Below are 17,666 nucleotides of genomic sequence, written 5' to 3' on the forward strand. Positions count from 1 at the left end.
GTCTGAGGGGCAATTTTAGATCAGGTGTTCAGGGAAGGCCTCTCTAGGGAGGTGAGATTTAAGATGTCACTTGAATAACAAGATGGAGCAAAGTTCTAAGGAGCCTGAGCAAGAAATGATAGTGATTTAGATGAGGGTAGTGGTGGTTAGAATGGAGAGATGGGATTGGGTCAGGAGATGTAGCCATAGAATCAAGAGGATTTATAGATGGATTGGATGGAAGGTATGAGGAAAAGAGAGGATTCAAGGATGACTCCTACAGTCTTTGGCTTAACAGAATGGTAGTACCATTTACAGAAGTGGAGCAGGTTGGGGAGGAGTAGGTTGGGGGTATGAAGAATCAGGATTCTAAATTTGGAAAGATTAAGTCTGAGTTGCCTATCGAACTCCAAGTGGAGATGTCAAGTAGACAACTGGATACACGAGGTCAGAGCTAAACATTTGGGAAATTTTTTGCCTTTAGATAACATTTAATGGAATGGGTTGGATGAGAGCACTTAGGGAAAAGAGTACAGTTAGAAAAGAGAAGAGGTTCTTGGAGTATTCTTAAAGTTTCAGGTACTTATGACTCATAACAAAACCTTGCAGTAATAACATACAACCCTTGTAGGATTAGCCACATAAAAATGAATTGACAGGAATTTTTTACTTTCTCACATTCTTTAGTATACATAAATGGGGACCAAAAAGAAGTCTGGTTGTAATACACTGGGCTTATATGCATTCATTGACCCATATTTTTGAGTGCCCCCTGCAAGGCACTGTATTGGGCACTATAGGAAAATGAAATCAATAGGACAGTCATGTTGTTGGTCCAACATTTTTACTGAGCACAAGCTGGGTGCAAAATATTAGACGATTTGAGTAGAAATCACAAAAATGGAAAGTCAATTCTCTGTCCTCAAGAGAAGACAGTCTAAAGCTGCTACTCAGAAGGAGAACAGCCACTCAAAAATCACAAGGATGGTGTGTTTCCTTTTCCTTCTACACGTCTGATGTTCCAAGGCTATTAGGAGAAATCTACACGGGCCAAAGGCATTTGGTGAGGTAGGCCACAGTCATAACTCATTTCGTCTTTTCCCCTGCCTTCTTCTTCTGGTCAATGGGAGGGTTTCCCTGGGTGGAGAGAAATTTGTTTCAGCCCATCTCATACTTCAGGTTGACTGGTACTCCAAGCATCTCATCTTTCATATTCTCATTATCTGGGGAGAAGAGACATAAAGAATCCATTAGCACTTTTAATAGCTAATTTCTTTGCCCTGTTAAATCAAATACGGTCTCCCTGAAGAAGCGTTCTACCGCTTCAATACTAATATCCACTATTTGTTCAAAATTCTATACTTCCTCTATAGCTAGGAGATGGACTGGATGCCTGCCCACTGATCTGTGCAAATGGGAAGGAAGGGAAGTACCTCTTCTGGGCTAATGGCTGGGTGTGCTTTATTAAGCTGCAGCTGAACCTCTCAGTGGATTGTTGTCGCATCAATTATGCTGAAACAAAAATCATTATATTTAGTAGTCATTGTCTAATCTTTAAATGGATTTTATTAAATAAGCCCAGATAAAAGCTTACTTCATTCAACTACTTGGTGCACTTGCTGATAAATCACTCTGGCAGACCCGTGGATGATGTAGTTCTGCTTGGAAAGAAACTCTCAATAAAAGTCCAGGTGAAGTTTTTTTGTGGTTAATGTGGCCAATTATTAATGGAAATACTTAGGGTTTATTTTGGAGAGGGGGTAAAAATAATTTCTTTGGGCTCTATCATGTCAAATTCTACGGTCTTAGCCAAATACTTGGCCATAAGCTTAAGCAGGCTCGAACTTTTTTTGTTGTTCATTGAGAAACATCTTGGCCTTTTTTGCTGAGACCAAGTGGAGCTTGCTTCTATGTCACTCTACTCAAACAAGGATGAAAGGTTAGCTACGAAATTGTTCCTCACAAAACGTTAAGTCAATCCCTTTATGTCTGCTCTCCGAACTGCATGAATTTCTTTTCAATCAATGATACATGATGTCAGCCCAGTGGATATTCAGCAGAGAATTTAGCTATTAAATTTTGCCATTCGGAATACCTAGGTTCAATTGTTAGCTAGTAGTTGAGAGAGTCTAAATGGCATCCATTTACTAGTTTCTTTCAGTCACTGCATTTATATCAACAGAAACTCAGTACCTGGGCTGTATTATCTTGTGCTTTCTATTGGGTTAATACCAGGAATGTACATTTGAAGAACATTTTGGTATCTTATACAAAATAATACAGGAAAATTATAGTTTATTAATCTGATATTCCTTATACAAAGAATCCTATGATAAATTCTTGCTTGAAAGCAGAGTCGGAGAAATATTAGTCTCTTTAGATGACTCCCTATGTTTTCTTTCTTTGAGAGATGGGAACTATACAACACAAATGATTTTCTCTTTTTATCATGAATGCCGGGAAACTAAGAATTCACTTTAGCATGTCCTAATATCTTTAGGTGTCCTAATATCTAAAATTATTAATTGGCTTCTTATCCATCTTTTAAATGTGTGTAGTACAGTTTTATAATGACTGCAAGCCTTTTTGAAGAAATAGGACAGGTCACTTCCCCAAAGAAGTTTTCTCTGAAGACACAACTGAAATCAGTTCCCCTGCCCTAGCCCCTGAATAGCTTTTCTTATCAAAGCACTCTTCCCTCATTTTACCTATAATAATTTGTAATTATTAATTTTTATTTGTTTTGTTGTTTATGTTTGTCTCCTTCTCTAGACTCTAAGTCCATAAAGACAGAGACCATATCTCTCTTTCAGGATGTTAGCCCTAGCTGACCCAGCACATAATAAATTCTCAATAAAAACTTACTGCCTCACTTTGTGAATAAATTGTAATAATTCCAGTACTATCAATCGCTGAAGTCTTATAGCATAATCCTTCAAGCATCTTGCAGTGTTGTTGGGGTATTGAATTAGTACACGATAATTTGCTTAATAATGTATTTGGTTCTTTTAAAAGGTTTGCAATTTAAGTTTTTGTGAACTATCTCAGGATTTTGACAATAAGCGATAATTAACCCAAGATCAAAATGAGCTATCAGAGAACTAAAGGAATAATTAGCATTCATAACTTAGGAAAAGAACAATTAATTAGTGTACATGATTCAGGTAATGTTATCTCCAGCATAATACCTTTATCAAGATTTATACAGAAAGAGGAGACAGCACGGCTGCCTGTTTCAAGAGTAGGTTTAGGATTTACAGTTATGGGGATGGGTGCCTGTATTTCCTTTGACAAATTCTGTTTTGTTTTTTTTCGGGGGGCGGAGCAGTACGGCAAAGGGAGGCTACATGGGATTCCCGTTGCATGTCAAGAAAATAGCAGAGATGAAATGGGGGCTAAGAATTTAAGTCCAGTCTTCACGTCTTCACACGACAATGGGCAAGTCCTTTACCATCTTCTTTCTGTACTTCTTTCCTCCTTCACTCCTTTCCTTCCCTTGTTGTCAGGTCTTCTTAGTCTCCTCCAGTCTGTGACAGTCTCTCAGTCTTTCCTGGTCTTTCATGACCTTGACAGTTTTGAACAGTAATTGTCAGATAGTTTGTCAAAAATCTCTCAATTTGGGTTTGTCTGATGTTTTCTCCTGAGAAGACTGAGATTATGAATTTGGGGGAAGAATACCACAGAGGTGATATGCCCCTCTTGTCACATCGTATTGAGCCATGTGATATCAACATGACTTATTTCTGGTGATGTTAATCTTGATCACTTGTTTTGCGCTGTGTCTGCCAGGTTTCTCTGCTATGTAAGTTGTTTTTCTTTCTATTCTCTGTTGGTTAGAAGCGTGTGCCTTTTAGTGCCCAGGTGTATTGAGATATAATTGACAATGACAATTGTATACATTTGTGGTGTACAACGTGATATTTTGATATACATATACATTGTGAAATGATTACCACAATCAAGCTTATCAACATATCCATCACCTCACATAGCTATCATTTGTGTGTGTGTGTGTGGTGAGAACATTTAAGATCTACTCCTTTAGCAAATTTCAAGTATATGATGCAGTATTATTAACTACAGATACCATGCTGCACACTGATCTCCAGAACTTATTCACGCCTCATAACTCAAACTTTGTACCCTATGACCAACATCTCCCCATTTCCCCCACCCTCCCACCCCTGGCAACCACCATTATACTCTCTGCTTCTGAGAGTTTGACTTTTTTAGGTTTCACACGTAAGTGAAATCAGGCAGTACTTGTCTTTCTGTGTCTGGTTTATTTCATTTAGAATAATGTCCTCTATGTTCATCAACGTTGGAGTGTATGACAGGATTTCCTTCATTTTTCATTTTTTTTTCCAATTAAGACTTTTTTAGAGCAGTTTAAGGTTCACAGCAAAATTGGGGGGAAGGTACAGAAATTTCCCATGTACTCCCTGCCCTCATACATGCACAGCCTCTCCCATTACCAACATCCCCCATCAGAGTGGCATATTTGTTACAACTGATGAACCTATGTCGACACACCATAATCACCCGGAGTCCATAGTTTACCTTAGGGTTCACTCTTGGTGTTGTATGTTCTATGGATTTGGACAAATGTATAACGACATGTATCCATCATTATGGTATCATACAGAGTATTTTAACTATCTTAAAAACCCTCTGTGCCCAGCCTATTCATCTCCCCCTGACCCAACCCCCTGGCAACCACTGGTCTTTTTACTATCTCCATAGTTTTGTCTTCTCTAGAATGTCATATGGTCAGGATCATACCATTTGTAGCCACTTCAGATTGACTTCTTTCACTTAGTAATATGCATTTAAGCTTCCTCCATATATTTTCATGCTTGACAGCTTCTTTCTTTTGTTTTCCTCCCCAAAGCCCCAGTACATAGTTGTATATCCTAGTTGCAGGTCATTCTGGTTCTTCTGTGTGGGATGCCACCACAGCATGGCTTGATGAACAGTGCGTAGGTCCACACCCAGGATCTAAACTGGCGAACCCCGGGCCGCCGAAGTGGAGCACATAAACTTAACCACTCAGCCACGGGGCCAGCCCTGATAGCTTCTTTCTTTTTAGGGCTGAATGATAGTCCATTGTCCGGATGTATCACAGTGTATTTATCTACTCACCTACTGAAGGACATTTTGGTTGCTTCCAAGATTTGGCAATTATGAATAAAGCTGCTATAAACATCCATGTGCAGGTTTTCGTGTGGATGTAAGTTTTCAACTCCCCTGGGTAAATACCAAGGAGCATAATTGCTGGGTCATATAAGAGTATATTTAGTTTTGTAAGAAACTGCCAAAATGTCTTCCAAAGTGGCTGTACCATTTTGCATTCTCCAGCAATGAATGAGAGTTCCTTTTGCTCAACATCCTCGTCAGGATTTGGCATCGTCAGAGTTCTGGATTTTGGCCATTATAATAGGCGTGACTTCCTCCTTTCTTAAGGCTGAATTTTATACACACACACACACACACACATCCATATATCGCATTTTCTTTATTCATTTGTTGATGTACACTTCAGTTGATTCCATATCTCAGCTGTTGTATATAATGCTGCAAGGAAAATGGGAGTGCAGATGTCTCTTCAAGATACTGATTTCATTTCCTATGGATATATACCCAGAAGTGGGATTGCTGGATCATATGATGGTTCTATTTTTAAGTTTTTAAGGAATCTCCATACTGTTTTCCTTATGGCTGTACCAATAGAAATGTGTCACTTTTTTTTAACTCAAGATTTTAAGAGTTGTTTTATTTCATTTCCAAACTTACGAGATTTATGGAAGCTATCCTTTTGTTTAAATTTCCATTTTTATTGTATACATTGTATGCTATTGATTTTTCGGAATTTATTGAGGTGCCTTCATGACTTAATTCATGACCTATTTCTGTAACCGTTTCGAGTGTGCTTGAGAAGAATCTGTTTTCTCCATGGCTTACTTTCTACATCTATAAAACAGGAAGAGCCAAAAATATCCAACTCCTCTGATTTTTGTTTTGAAGGTTGCAAAACCAAAGACAAAACCGAAAGAAAAATACTACACTTGTTCTTTTTCACTCTTTCTTTTGCAGACTCACAATGGTACATCTGGACACAAGTAAACACGATTGTGGAGAGAGAAAAAGGAAAATATTTGTTCTTCCTAAAAATGGATTTGTTACCACTGGGTAACAGGTGCTTAATCCTCTGTGGGGGCACAATTCCAACCTACAGAGAGCGCCTGGACAGAGCGGAGGCGTGACCACCTGTGAGAGTGATTCCGATCTGTGTTTGATTCCTTCGGGCCCGCTGGCCTTAGATATTTATATAAATGAGGCTGGATCTTTGATGTGCTGCTCAGAAGTATCACTGAACACTAGGATGGGGTGGTGGTCCTCCAGTCTGCCTAGCAGTTGCCCAGTCAGACAGCCAGCCTGGTTGCTTAGAAGGCAGTGTGGACGTTCATCTAAATTTGCCATAAGAAGAATTTCATGGTCAAGAACTTCACACACAGATTTAAGTCAGATCCTTAACAGCCAATCTCTCAGGTTGTTCATCGTTAGAACCCCATGCCTCTCAGCTCCTGCACTAACTCGTCCCATGCTGTCTCTCACTCTCTTTTCTTCTCTTCTGTGACCTGTCATGGAACACACTGTTGGCTCCCCACCTCCCCCTGGACATCATCAATGTCTCCTTGTAGTTCCTGGATTTCAAGCCTTTCTAGATACAGCGAGTCATCAAGAAGCGGTTTGAATTAGGTGGTTTTACATGGCTGTTTTTTGGGCTCTTTGTTTCAATTTCACTATATGTTTAAGAATTCTCAAAGTTTACAGTTGGAAAACATACACTTGCTTTTCCTCCCCAAAACTCAGCTATTGGTAGTATCGCAAGAAGTCTGCACTTTATCCGGATGAAGACAGAGAATGCTGTCCACGTACGGAAGGGCAATCTTGCCAGGAGGGGACAGCAGTTCCAGAACAAAAGAAGAGGGAGAGAGTGAAGAGAGTACCTGGAACGCAAGAGTATCAAGAGCGAGAGGCGGCACCAGAATGATTTGCCAATATTTTGGCTGTCATCAGAACCACAGATTACCATACAGGGCTGTGTGGTGTACTGTGTACTGGAAAGAGCATGACATCAGAGGAAGCTGGCTAGAATTCAGGTTTACTGTGTAGTAGCTGTGAGATTTTGGCTAAGGCACTCGAGCACTTTGATTCCCAGTCTTGACATATGTAAAATGCTAATCATCATAATCATCATAATAATCCTTGCCACCCATGTAAAAATATTGTCACTGCTGGTATAGTAAAACGGTATACTGGTATAGTAACACTTTAAACTGGTTACAAAAATTAGAAGGTTGTGAGCAGGGAGGTCCAGAATTGCTCTCCATCGATTTGCTAACAAAGATATTTTCATCTTCCGCGAGAGGTGTTGGCTATGAAAACCTCTATAGAAATAATGATATGAGATTTTTTTCTGTTGCTGTCAACCTATTTTTACCAGGTGTACGGCTTTCTCTATGTGTCACCCAGTTGATTTAAAAGTGAATCAATGAGTGTATTTATAGATTGACTGCCTCATTTCAGAAAGGAATTTGAGGAAGGATCCTCAATTTGACATTCTTTTATCTCTCTATATTTGGATTTTGCATTCGTCTTGCCTTCCAAATTAAAAACGTGGTGAACTCAGCAGACTGGCCCCCAGTATTAGCCACCCCCTCTCTTTTTTTTTTTTATTTTTTTTTAAAGATTTTATTTTTTTCCTTTTTCTCCCTAAAGCCCCCCCGGTACATAGTTGTATATTCTTCATTGTGGGTCCTTCTAGTTGTGGCATGTGGGACGCTGCCTCAGCGTGGTTTGATGAGCAGTGCCATGTCTGCGCCCAGGACTCGAACCAACGAAACACTGGGCCGCCTGCAGCGGAGCGCGCGAACTTAACCACTCGGCCATGGGGCCAGCCCCAGCCACCCCCTCTCTTTTTATCATGTCTTTCTGTGCTTCAGAAGCTGGAAAACTCCAAACAACACGCCTCATACACCTTTGCTGCTAATGTTCTGTGTGGGAATTCAGTTTCACCAACTGCATGCATTCAAGTAAGATTCACAGGTGCTCTTTTGATGCTGCTGGCAGATACAGCTGCAGAGACCTTGTTTGTCCTGCAGAACTGTTAATTCTGTGCAAGCGGTCAAGTGCAACGATAGGTCAACTGCTGTACCAATTGTGTTCTTAATTGTTTTACTTTTTGTTGCGTAACCCCGCTACTGAAAAAAAATGTTCTGAAGAGAGTTTGATTTGCATATGTCTCTGTATACTTTCCACAGTGACAATTACATAAACTCACTTTTTAAATAGTTTTTGTTAATTATTGAATATTTTAAGTAAAATTACAAACTGTAAGTAAAGTATGGAGCGTTCCAAAGGCCAGTCACTTGCTCTGTCAGTGTTGAGAAGAGGCTGGGACTGTGGCATGGTGGCTCCATCTTCCCGACTGTGGCCAGGATCCCGTTTGGCAGTGTTGTTTAGGGAGTCATCCTTGGATGCCCAGACGTTCTCCAGCCTTTCCAAGGATCGTGAATGTCCTCAATTCCCCGTGGCAAATCCCTTTCTGTCTAGACTGGCTAGCTGATTGTTGCAACTGAATCCTGACTGAATCTTGACTTGTAAACTATTTGTGGGCAGGAACCCTGTGATATAAAGAAATTACCTTGCATTTTAGTGGAGAGAAATGGATGATAAACAAATGATTGATAAACAAATGATTAAGTAAAAGTTTCAGTAAGATGGTGATATGTACTATAGATTTTTTAAAAAGCTGGAAAAGGGGATGAGGACTACAGGAAATGAATGTGGGTGTGTTACAATTTTAAAGAGTGACCCTGGAAAGCTTCACTAATTAAGATTACTTTTTTTTTTTTTTTGCTTAGGAAGATTTGCCCTAAGTAAACATCTGTTCCCAATTTTCCTCTTGTTTTTCTGCTTGAGAAAGATTCGCCCTGAGCTAATATCATGCCAATCTTCCTCTATTTTATACATGGGTCACTGCCACAGCATGGCCACCCAGGAGTGATGTAGGTCCCTGCCCAAGAATCAGGCGGGCCACAGTAGCAGAGCACCCCCAAATTAACCACTAGGCCACAGCCTGGCCCCTTAAGGTGACTTTCAAGACCTGCTTATTTATTATGCTAATTGTGTGCAAGATACTGGTGGAGTTACTGTGTTAAAATGCAATTATCCAATTACTCCTTTGCTTAGACAACCCCTTAAGTGACGTAATTATTTTCCATCTCCAGGCGGCTATATTGTTTACCCACAGCAAACATGGCGGAAAAGGCTTCAGTCTGACACTGGGGGGGGGGGGGGCCCCAATAAAGATGGCTACAGCACTTCCTGCGTTTGCCCTCAACAAAGATGGCGACAGTACTTCCTGTTCAGGGCTCTCGCCTTCAACAAAGATGGTGCTTACGGTACAGGTTCCCTAACAGTTGGGATTCCGGTTGCAGTTTTTTTTTTTTTTTTTTTTTTAAGATTCGTGTTTGCAGACGTAAGTAACAGCAAACCAGAAGCCCCGTATCCATCTTTTCTCTAAGGCCCCGCGCCTGGCGTCTACGGCCTGGGCCCTGCGGGGCTCCCCCGCCCCCTAACTTGCTGGCGGCGTTCTAGAGCCCGGCGGGGCTGGGGTGGCGGTGGGGATGCCGGGGGCCTGCTCTCCCCTCGGTCCGCTCTGGATATCAGTCTCAGCATCCCCCTTTTAGCGGGTCAACTTGCCCCGAAAATCTCTCCTCGTTCTTCCTGTTCGTCACACAGCAGGGCTCCAGCTGGCGAGGCAGGGAATAAAGAGAAGTTCCAGGCGGGCGCTGACGGCCCAGCGTGCACCCCCTCCTCCTCCCTGCCGCCTCCCGGGCTTCACAGAGGGTGCCAGGAGCAGCGGCGGGGGTCGCCGCCCGTCGTGGTGCTTTGGGGGCGTCTGGAAGCCTCCTGTGTCGCCCCTGCCTCCCCTCGTTTCTCTCTCAACCACCACGCCGCCGCCCCTCAGCTCCCTGGCGCAGTGGTCTTGGAAATACGCCTTCCAATCCCGCGTGGCTACTGACCAGGACTGGCGTGGGGACATTTTTTTTTAAAGAAAAAAATTCCCATTCAGTGTCCCAAGCGTGTGTAGCCACGGCAGTGTTGTGATGGCGACTCTGAGTTCCTAGAGGGAAGGGATGGAGTCTGTGACTACGTCTAAGGTTTACTGCAGACTGGGGACGAACACTTAGTAAATGTTTTTCTTGAAGGTGATGCTGTCTAGGTCTTTTCTCTTAGGGGAAAAGAGCCTTAAACTTACCTGTAGCTGCAGGTTTCTGGCCCCACTCCCATTGCTGGTCAGGTTCTGCAAATGCCCAGGGTCCAAGGGGCACCTGCATGGGTATTGGCAGTTTCTTTGGTGGTGGGGTATCTCTGATGAAGCCAACGTTGAAATAAAAACAGTCTCTTCTCAAGCATGTTAAGATGAAATGCTGCTCTGTAATCCTCAGATAGAAGTTGTTTCATAGCTGGGTCTCTGACCCACTTTTTTCCAAATCTGTTTATTGAACAAGGAATTGAGCTAGGACCCATTGTATGGAAAGCAAACCCAGAAATGATTCATGTTCAGTGTTGTTCATTATGTTTAGAAACGTTCCACATTAATTTGGCTTGGCTCGGCAGCCATATCTGAAACACCATGGCCTGGCACTCTGCTAAGGTTCAAAGATGTCCATGACCTTAAGGAGGGTACTGCGCAGGACACTATCTTTAGGGGCTCAAGGGCATTGCTGTAATCTGAGCTGTGATTTTGTCTCTTCCCAGGAGGAAATGGATGCTAGAGACAAGCAAGTGCTTCGCTCCCATCGCCTGGAGCTGGGTGCCGAGGTACTGGTGGAGGGACTGGTTCTTCAGTATCTTTACCAGGAAGGGGTCTTGACGGAAAACCATGTTCAAGAAATCAAAGCTCAAGCCACAGGCCTCCGGAAAACAATGCTGTTGCTGGATATCCTACCTTCCAGAGGCCCCAAAGCATTCGATGCATTCCTAGATTCCCTGCAGGAGTTTCCCTGGGTAAGGGAGAAGCTGGAGAAGGCAAGGGAAGAAGCTGTAGTTGAGCTGCCTGCAGGTAGGCCTCAGAAAGAGCGCTTCAAAGCAGCTCTAAAATTGTTGGAAGTATGCCCTTTGGATTTGAAGTTGGGGTTTTAGGCTGGGAGGGGGATGGCGGTTCCTGAGAGTGGGTAAGGAGTTTGGACTGAAAGCACTTGGCATTGGAGGGACAGGATGAGGAGGTGGATTTAGGAAGTTCAGGGAAGGAAGGATGAACCATGATTGAGAGGGTGAAGAGAGCGCTCAGAGAATACATTCAGAAATGCTTCCAGGGAAACTTGGCCAGTTACTTGGGAGGCATGTTCTCATCCAAGAGCCAGGTCATTGGCATCGGGAGCCATTTGGAAAGTACAGATGGGAAAGCAGGCATTAGGCCTCCTGATAGCTGGTTCGTGGGGTGCCAGAGCTGCAGGCAGGAAAAGGTCAGCTTCATGGAGGAGGAGGCAGCTTCTAGGAAGGCACACCTTCCACCTGTTCCCTGGGCTGTCCTCCATGGCCATTTGGAAGCCTGGCTTAGTTTGCTTTTAAAGGTTGTAATTTCAAGTTGTCCTTCTTAGTTTGGCTGTCTTCAGACACCTGGAGTATTTAATTTTGTAAGGATAGTAGTTTGGCGAGGGTCTCATTTTGATTTTAAGGAAAATTGGAAGCTACAGAAAAGAGAAACACTTCTGATGCTGTTAGCCTGGCTTGTAGCTGGAAGAAGATGTAATATGAGACACTTGTTCCCTCTTAACACCTCCCGCGGCATCTACTTTTTACAAAGATTAAGGAGCAGAGACCTAAATTGGCAGGAAAAAAAATTGAAAATTGACTTGCAAATTTTTAACAGATTTAGGAAATCGACTTTCTCTGGAGTTTTTTATAGCAGTGGTCGAACTACTCCAAGTCAGTGGTGTCCAGACTTGGCTGTTGCTGTTTTTGAAATACCAGTGTAACTGGTTAAAAAACAAATACCAGTAATCAAAGACCCCTTTTATTGTTTTTGCCCCATGGACCTCATATTTTGAATGATTTTGCAGACCACATGTATTAGGTAATCAGGGTTAAGTCTTCTGCTTTTGTTAATGACAGGTCTGAATCTCTGATCAGCGTGAGGTAACTAGTTAATGTAGGAAGGCCTGGTAAAATCCCGGTGGAAAAAGCAAAGATGTTTTCATTTCCTACCATGGCCAAGTTACAGGGAAATGTATATTTTAGGCTTTTTTTGGAGTACTGAAAATAACTGGCCTTTGAGGACCACAGGAATGCTCAGGTGGGATTGTCCTTACAAAATTAAATACTCCACGTGCGTGAATAAAGCCAAGCTAGAGTATCTAAGACTTTCCCGCCAGTTTATTGAAAGTGGAATAGATAGCATCGAATTGGGGAGATGTTAAAAGAAATATTAGGATGTCCAGTGTCTTTTCCTGGTATTTGACTTAGAGGGTCCTCTTGGCAACACACAGTTGGAAACAACACAACAGGCAAACTGAAAACCTGTTTCTACCAAAATATTTAATGTAATTTTATAGTCATTTGGGGTGATGTAAATAGTACTGTGGTATGCTGTTCATAGAGGCGTGACCCCATTTTCATTTTTTCAGCTTCATTTAGAGAACAAGAAAAAAATTAAGATGTTTTTCACCAATGGTGAAAGTTACAGAGAAATTGAGGGAGAAATATTTTTTTTTTAAAGCAAGCAGAATGAAACAGTATAGAGTGGGGAAAAAATTGAGCGTATTTGTGTTGAAGTTTAGAAAAATAACGTTTGTTAATTCTGTGCAAGTGGTCAAGTGGAACGATGGGTCAACTGCAACGATGGGTCAACTGCTGTACAAATTAAGTGTTCTTAATTGTTTTACTTTGTGTTGTGTGTAACCCTGCTACTGGAAACAATGTTCTGAAGAGAGAGCTTGATTTACATATGTCTCTATATACTTTCTACAGTGACAATTGCATAAACTCACTTTTAAAATAGTTTTTGTTAATTATTGAATATTTTAAGTAAGATTACAAAGTGTAAGTAAAGTATGGAGAATAATGGTACAATGAATACCTGTCTCCCCATCGCTCAGTTGAAAAACATATTACCATTGCGTTTGAGGACCCTGGTGCTCCTCCCCAACTCTACCTCATCCCCCGCCCCACTCACTGATAAACCCTGAATTTGGAGTCTGTCACTCCCTTCTTCACTTCGTGGTTTTCCATCTCATAAAAATCACTTGTAAAATTCACATATTTTGCAGAAAATCCAATATCCCATAATTTTTATCGATATATATATATATCGAGATATATATATATATATATATGGGGGGTAAGAGATGGAGGAAATGATATATTTTAAAGTTGTTGGTAGTTAACAGCCTTCTCTTTTTTGAGACCTTAAACTTTATTTAGGTGTTTAAATTAATTAATTTGATGGCAGTATTTTAATTCTAAAATTGAATTGGGACTTAATTAATTGGAAGCCTAATTTTCTTTTTGGGAAAGCCTGGAAAGAGTATCAAAATTGAAATGCCTTCAGTTTAATGTCCCTGTAAAAAATGAGAACAGACCCAGAGGCCTATTTCCCAGGACCCCAGGGCTTCTCCAGAGTTGTAATAGAGTAATTTTAATAAGCTTTTAAATAGTCCATTTAAATTTTTGTGAAGGCATTTTCGAATTTTGAGGAAATTTGGCCTGTGGGAAAATGTGGTGCTTATATATGTCTATGTATATGTTAACCTCTTCTGACCTTTTCCTCCTTTTGGTTGTAATTATTAAATAATTTCTCTAGATTTGGTGGTCTCCTCTTGGGAGGCCTTGAGAAGGAATGGAGAGGGATGGCTTTCCCTTTGGCCAAGAAGTCGATGCTTCTCCAAGAATGAACTGCTTTTATTTTATTACAAAGTTTTCTTGTTTTGGTCGTCTCGGAGGTTCTTGATTTCCCTTTTGTTTGCTTGTTTAATTTTTGTGTTTCACTTGTAAATTTTGAGCTTCCTCAAAGGCCTTATTTAGTGACTGATCCTACTTAGTTGCTTTTTATTTGTCTTCTGGATGTAATTTTTAGAGAAGAATCGGGTTATCTGTTGATCCCCTCTACTCTTCTAAACCCCACCCCCAGCCAATCCTCAAACACAGAAACCACCTTAAACCTTTGATTCTCTCAGAATCTGCCTAGATGACTTGTCTCCCTATCACTATGAAAAAATAAAAGTCTAAGATGTTGAATGGATAAGAGATTTTCTGTTCTTCTCACCCTATAAGAACTCATGTTTTGAAAGAGGAATTCTGGCGATAAAATGACTTAATCCTGCTTGGCACTGTGGAAGGAACACTTCTTGGTGTGTCCCTTACTGGCCAAGGTCACATAGTAGACAGTAGGTGAGCTGCAGATCCTCTCTGGGCTCTGGCAGGTCATTTAGGAGATGAGGACAGTGCTGAATCTGGGTGAAGGCAGCATGTGCCTGCCCGCTGGCTTCCCACTGCTCGTGGGCCCTGTCAGCACTGACGGGCTCACTCACAGCTGGTAGGACTTAGCCTAAGTAATGCTGGGAGTGACTCCTGTACCCCAGGACTCCCTGTTCCACTGTGTTGGCCATGGCTGTGGAACTGGATCTCTGCCATGACTCTCACTTAGCAGTCAGCCTGGCGACCCTGCCTTTGACACCAGTCTTCCTTTAGCCTGGGGGTTGTTTTTTGCCTTTTGTTTTTCCTCCTTTCTAAGCTAGCTTCCTGCTTTCTGTTCTTTTTGCCACCGGTAGGGATGAAGGATAGATATCTTGGGACACAGCTCACTGCCTCATATGTTAGCATCAGATGCCTCAATTCTTTAGCCTGCTGGAGTGGCTGTCCTGGAGCTGGCATTTGCTTCAGCCTTGCCTGAGCTTGCACTGGGCCTCATCATGGACTCTGTGCCCTGGACTCCATGGCTGCCCTCACTGGAGCAGGATGCAGGCTGGCCTGTTTTCCCTCTACCCATCGGCCTCAGAGCTCAGCCTGTCCCTTTTGGAGCTGGCTTTTCCTGACCATGCCAAGCCACATTTGTCACTATCTCAAGATACACTCGGACTCTCAGATGTAAACTTGGATGCACCTGAAGTTACTGGGCAATTTGTGGTTGTTAGTGCTGACTCCTAGCGCCCCTGTGGACAGCAGAGCAGAAGCCTGCCCGGTCTTTTTGCACCATCCTCTCACCTTCTGGGGCTCTATCAGACAATGCTGCAGTGCTATTCATAGGGTTTTCATGGCCAGTTTTTTGGAAGTGGGTGCCCAGGTCTTTCTTCTTAGTCTGTCTTAGTCTGGAAGGTCCGCTGCAACCTGTCCACCACGGGTGACCCTGCTGGTATTTGAAATACTGGTGGCATAGCTTTCAGCGTCACAGCAGCATACAGTGGCCACAGTATGACAACTGACAGAAGGGTGGCGTGGTTCCCTGACCAGGAAATGAATCCAGGCCGGGCAGTGAGAGTGCCAAATCTTAACCACTAGACCACCAGGGCTGGCCTACTGACCAATAATGGCAAAAATTTTAGGTATTGTAACAGGTTTATTAGAGAGATTTCTAGGCTGGGATTTCCCAGTCATACCTTGTAATTGACCCTCCTCTGCATATGATGAGTTCAGTGTTGATCTCAGTTTATCTAGCTTCTGGTCTATCCAGGCACTTCCACTGTGGCTGAGTAGAGTTCACTTCGTGGCATCCTGTGTACTAGAAAGGGAATGGTGGGTCCGTATCCACAGCCAGACCCCTCCTTGTGGTAAGGGCAGAGTGTACGGAGAGCCCAGATTTCTGTGGATCCCCAGCGTGATTATCGTATACTTCCTGAGGACCAACTAGAGGCCAGGCACTAGGTAATAAAGACATACGAAGGTCCTCCACACCAACTGAGGAGGTTCATTCGTTCATTCAACAAATATTGAGTATTGACCATGTGCCAGGCATCAGGTGCTAGGGATATTATAGTAAACGAAGCCCCTGCTCTTCTGAGCTCACTGTATTCTGTATCTGGTGGGGACAGGCAGCAAGCGAATGAATAAACAGAACATTGGGTGGTGATAGTGCTGTGAAGACAAACAGTGCATGCGGTGGTAAGGAAGGGCTTACATGTTACGCAGGGCGGTCAGAGAAGGCTGCTTGGATGAGGGCACGCTGAGCAGAGACCTGAGTTCTGCAACAGGGTTGATCATGGAGGAAGAGCGTTTCAGGTAGAGGGGACCACACTGCAAAGGAACGCAAGTGGAGCCCCCAGTGACAGTGGCCAGAGGTCAGGCCCGTCTAGGAAAGGAACCTTCCTCACAGAGAGCTGAGTCTCAGTGCACGCGAGCACAGGCACAGTTGTGACCATTTGTTGTCGCTACAGCTGTGACCTTGGGTGGTGCTTCACATGATTTTTGATGACATGCGGACGGAGGATTGAATCACATGGTGAGGGAGTTATTTCCTTTTTCTTTCTGTTTCAGTCCTGATAACATCTAGGTGAAAGCTTCTGTTTGGTACAAGTATTTCTGTAACATCTCTTTTGACACTTGCCAATTTTTTCTTTTTAACAGACAGAAAAAGATCCTCACGCTTAAAGCCTTCTGTGGACAGCAGTGTTTAGCTAGAGTTTAGCTGTTTTGCTTTTTTTCCCCTTGAATCAATTTAACAGTTTCCTTCTATTTATGCAAGTAAAATTGTTTTTTATTTATGAAGTTCCTTTAAAAGACACAGTGCTTTTATTTAAGTAAAAATGAGTCAACATAAAGATAAATGTGAAGAAGATAATGGTATGAGGATATGGCAAAAAGTCTGAGGATGCTTTTTGTAAGTTTTCTCATTTAAAAAGAGTGGCAGGAGTCTGGGGGCAGGAACCATCGCCTGGCTGGCGTAGCTGGCGACGGAGGGCTCCAGCTGTGGTTCAGATAGAAGATGGGGCCATAGTCAAGGTAATTTACTGGTTTCCTCATTCAGCTTACGCACAGTGGCTGGGAACTGGTTAAATTTATTAGTAGAGTTGACAGAATGACTTAATTTTAAATTGTCTAAATCGTAAATACATTCATTTGCTAATGTAACAAAGTCAGCAAGATGGAGACATAGCCTGGTATTCCAGACTTCTGGACTGGGAGGGACTCACAGATCCTCTAATTTTTCTCTGAGAAAACCGAGTCCTGGGGAGATTAAGTCAACTTGCTCATGATCGCACAGCTAGTTAATGTAATTTATTGCCGGGACTGAAATCCAGGCCTCCCAACCCGTGATTTAGGACTTTCTCTGCTGTGCAATCTTGGCTCCCCAGTGGGTTTGAAATGGAATTGTATTATGTTGTAGTGTTAATAATTGAAAAATTATACTAATGTGCCTTTTTTTTTCATTTTAAGGGAAAATATTCAGGGGCTTTTAGAGGTATACTGGGATGAGATTTTACTAAAATATTTTATTTTTATTAATGCTAATTTTAATCATTTAAAAGAGTTTAATAGTTCTGTACTGCATTTTGTCAGAAGTTCCCACCCTGCGCCCCCCACTTGTGCAAGGCTGACATAAAGGAAGAGTGGAAGACTTTTATCGAGTATTTATGGGACTGATGAAATAATGCATCTGTTGGCCGCTAATTGCAGCTCTTTCT

The 17,666-nt window shown here is 42.3% G+C and overlaps 1 protein-coding gene across 2 annotated transcripts in view; it reads left to right on the plus strand.

The window, feature by feature from the left end:
• The first annotated feature begins 9,382 nt into the window (after positions 1-9,382).
• The window catches only part of CRADD (CASP2 and RIPK1 domain containing adaptor with death domain), a 182,550-nt gene continuing 174,266 nt past the window's right edge, over positions 9,383-17,666 (plus strand). The window contains exons 1-2 of one of the 2 annotated variants that reach the window (XM_014841246.3): positions 9,383-9,523; positions 10,810-11,113. In XM_014841246.3, coding sequence (XP_014696732.1) covers positions 10,816-11,113 — 298 coding nt within the window. In that variant the 5' untranslated portion in view covers positions 9,383-9,523; positions 10,810-10,815. Of the gene's footprint in view, positions 9,524-9,650; positions 10,257-10,809; positions 11,114-17,666 lie in introns of those variants that run through there. The other variant, XM_070507056.1, reaches the window with a different exon arrangement.

The sequence above is a fragment of the Equus asinus genome, chromosome 4 (genome assembly GCF_041296235.1).
Source record: "Equus asinus isolate D_3611 breed Donkey chromosome 4, EquAss-T2T_v2, whole genome shotgun sequence".
Lineage (NCBI taxonomy): Eukaryota > Metazoa > Chordata > Mammalia > Perissodactyla > Equidae > Equus > Equus asinus.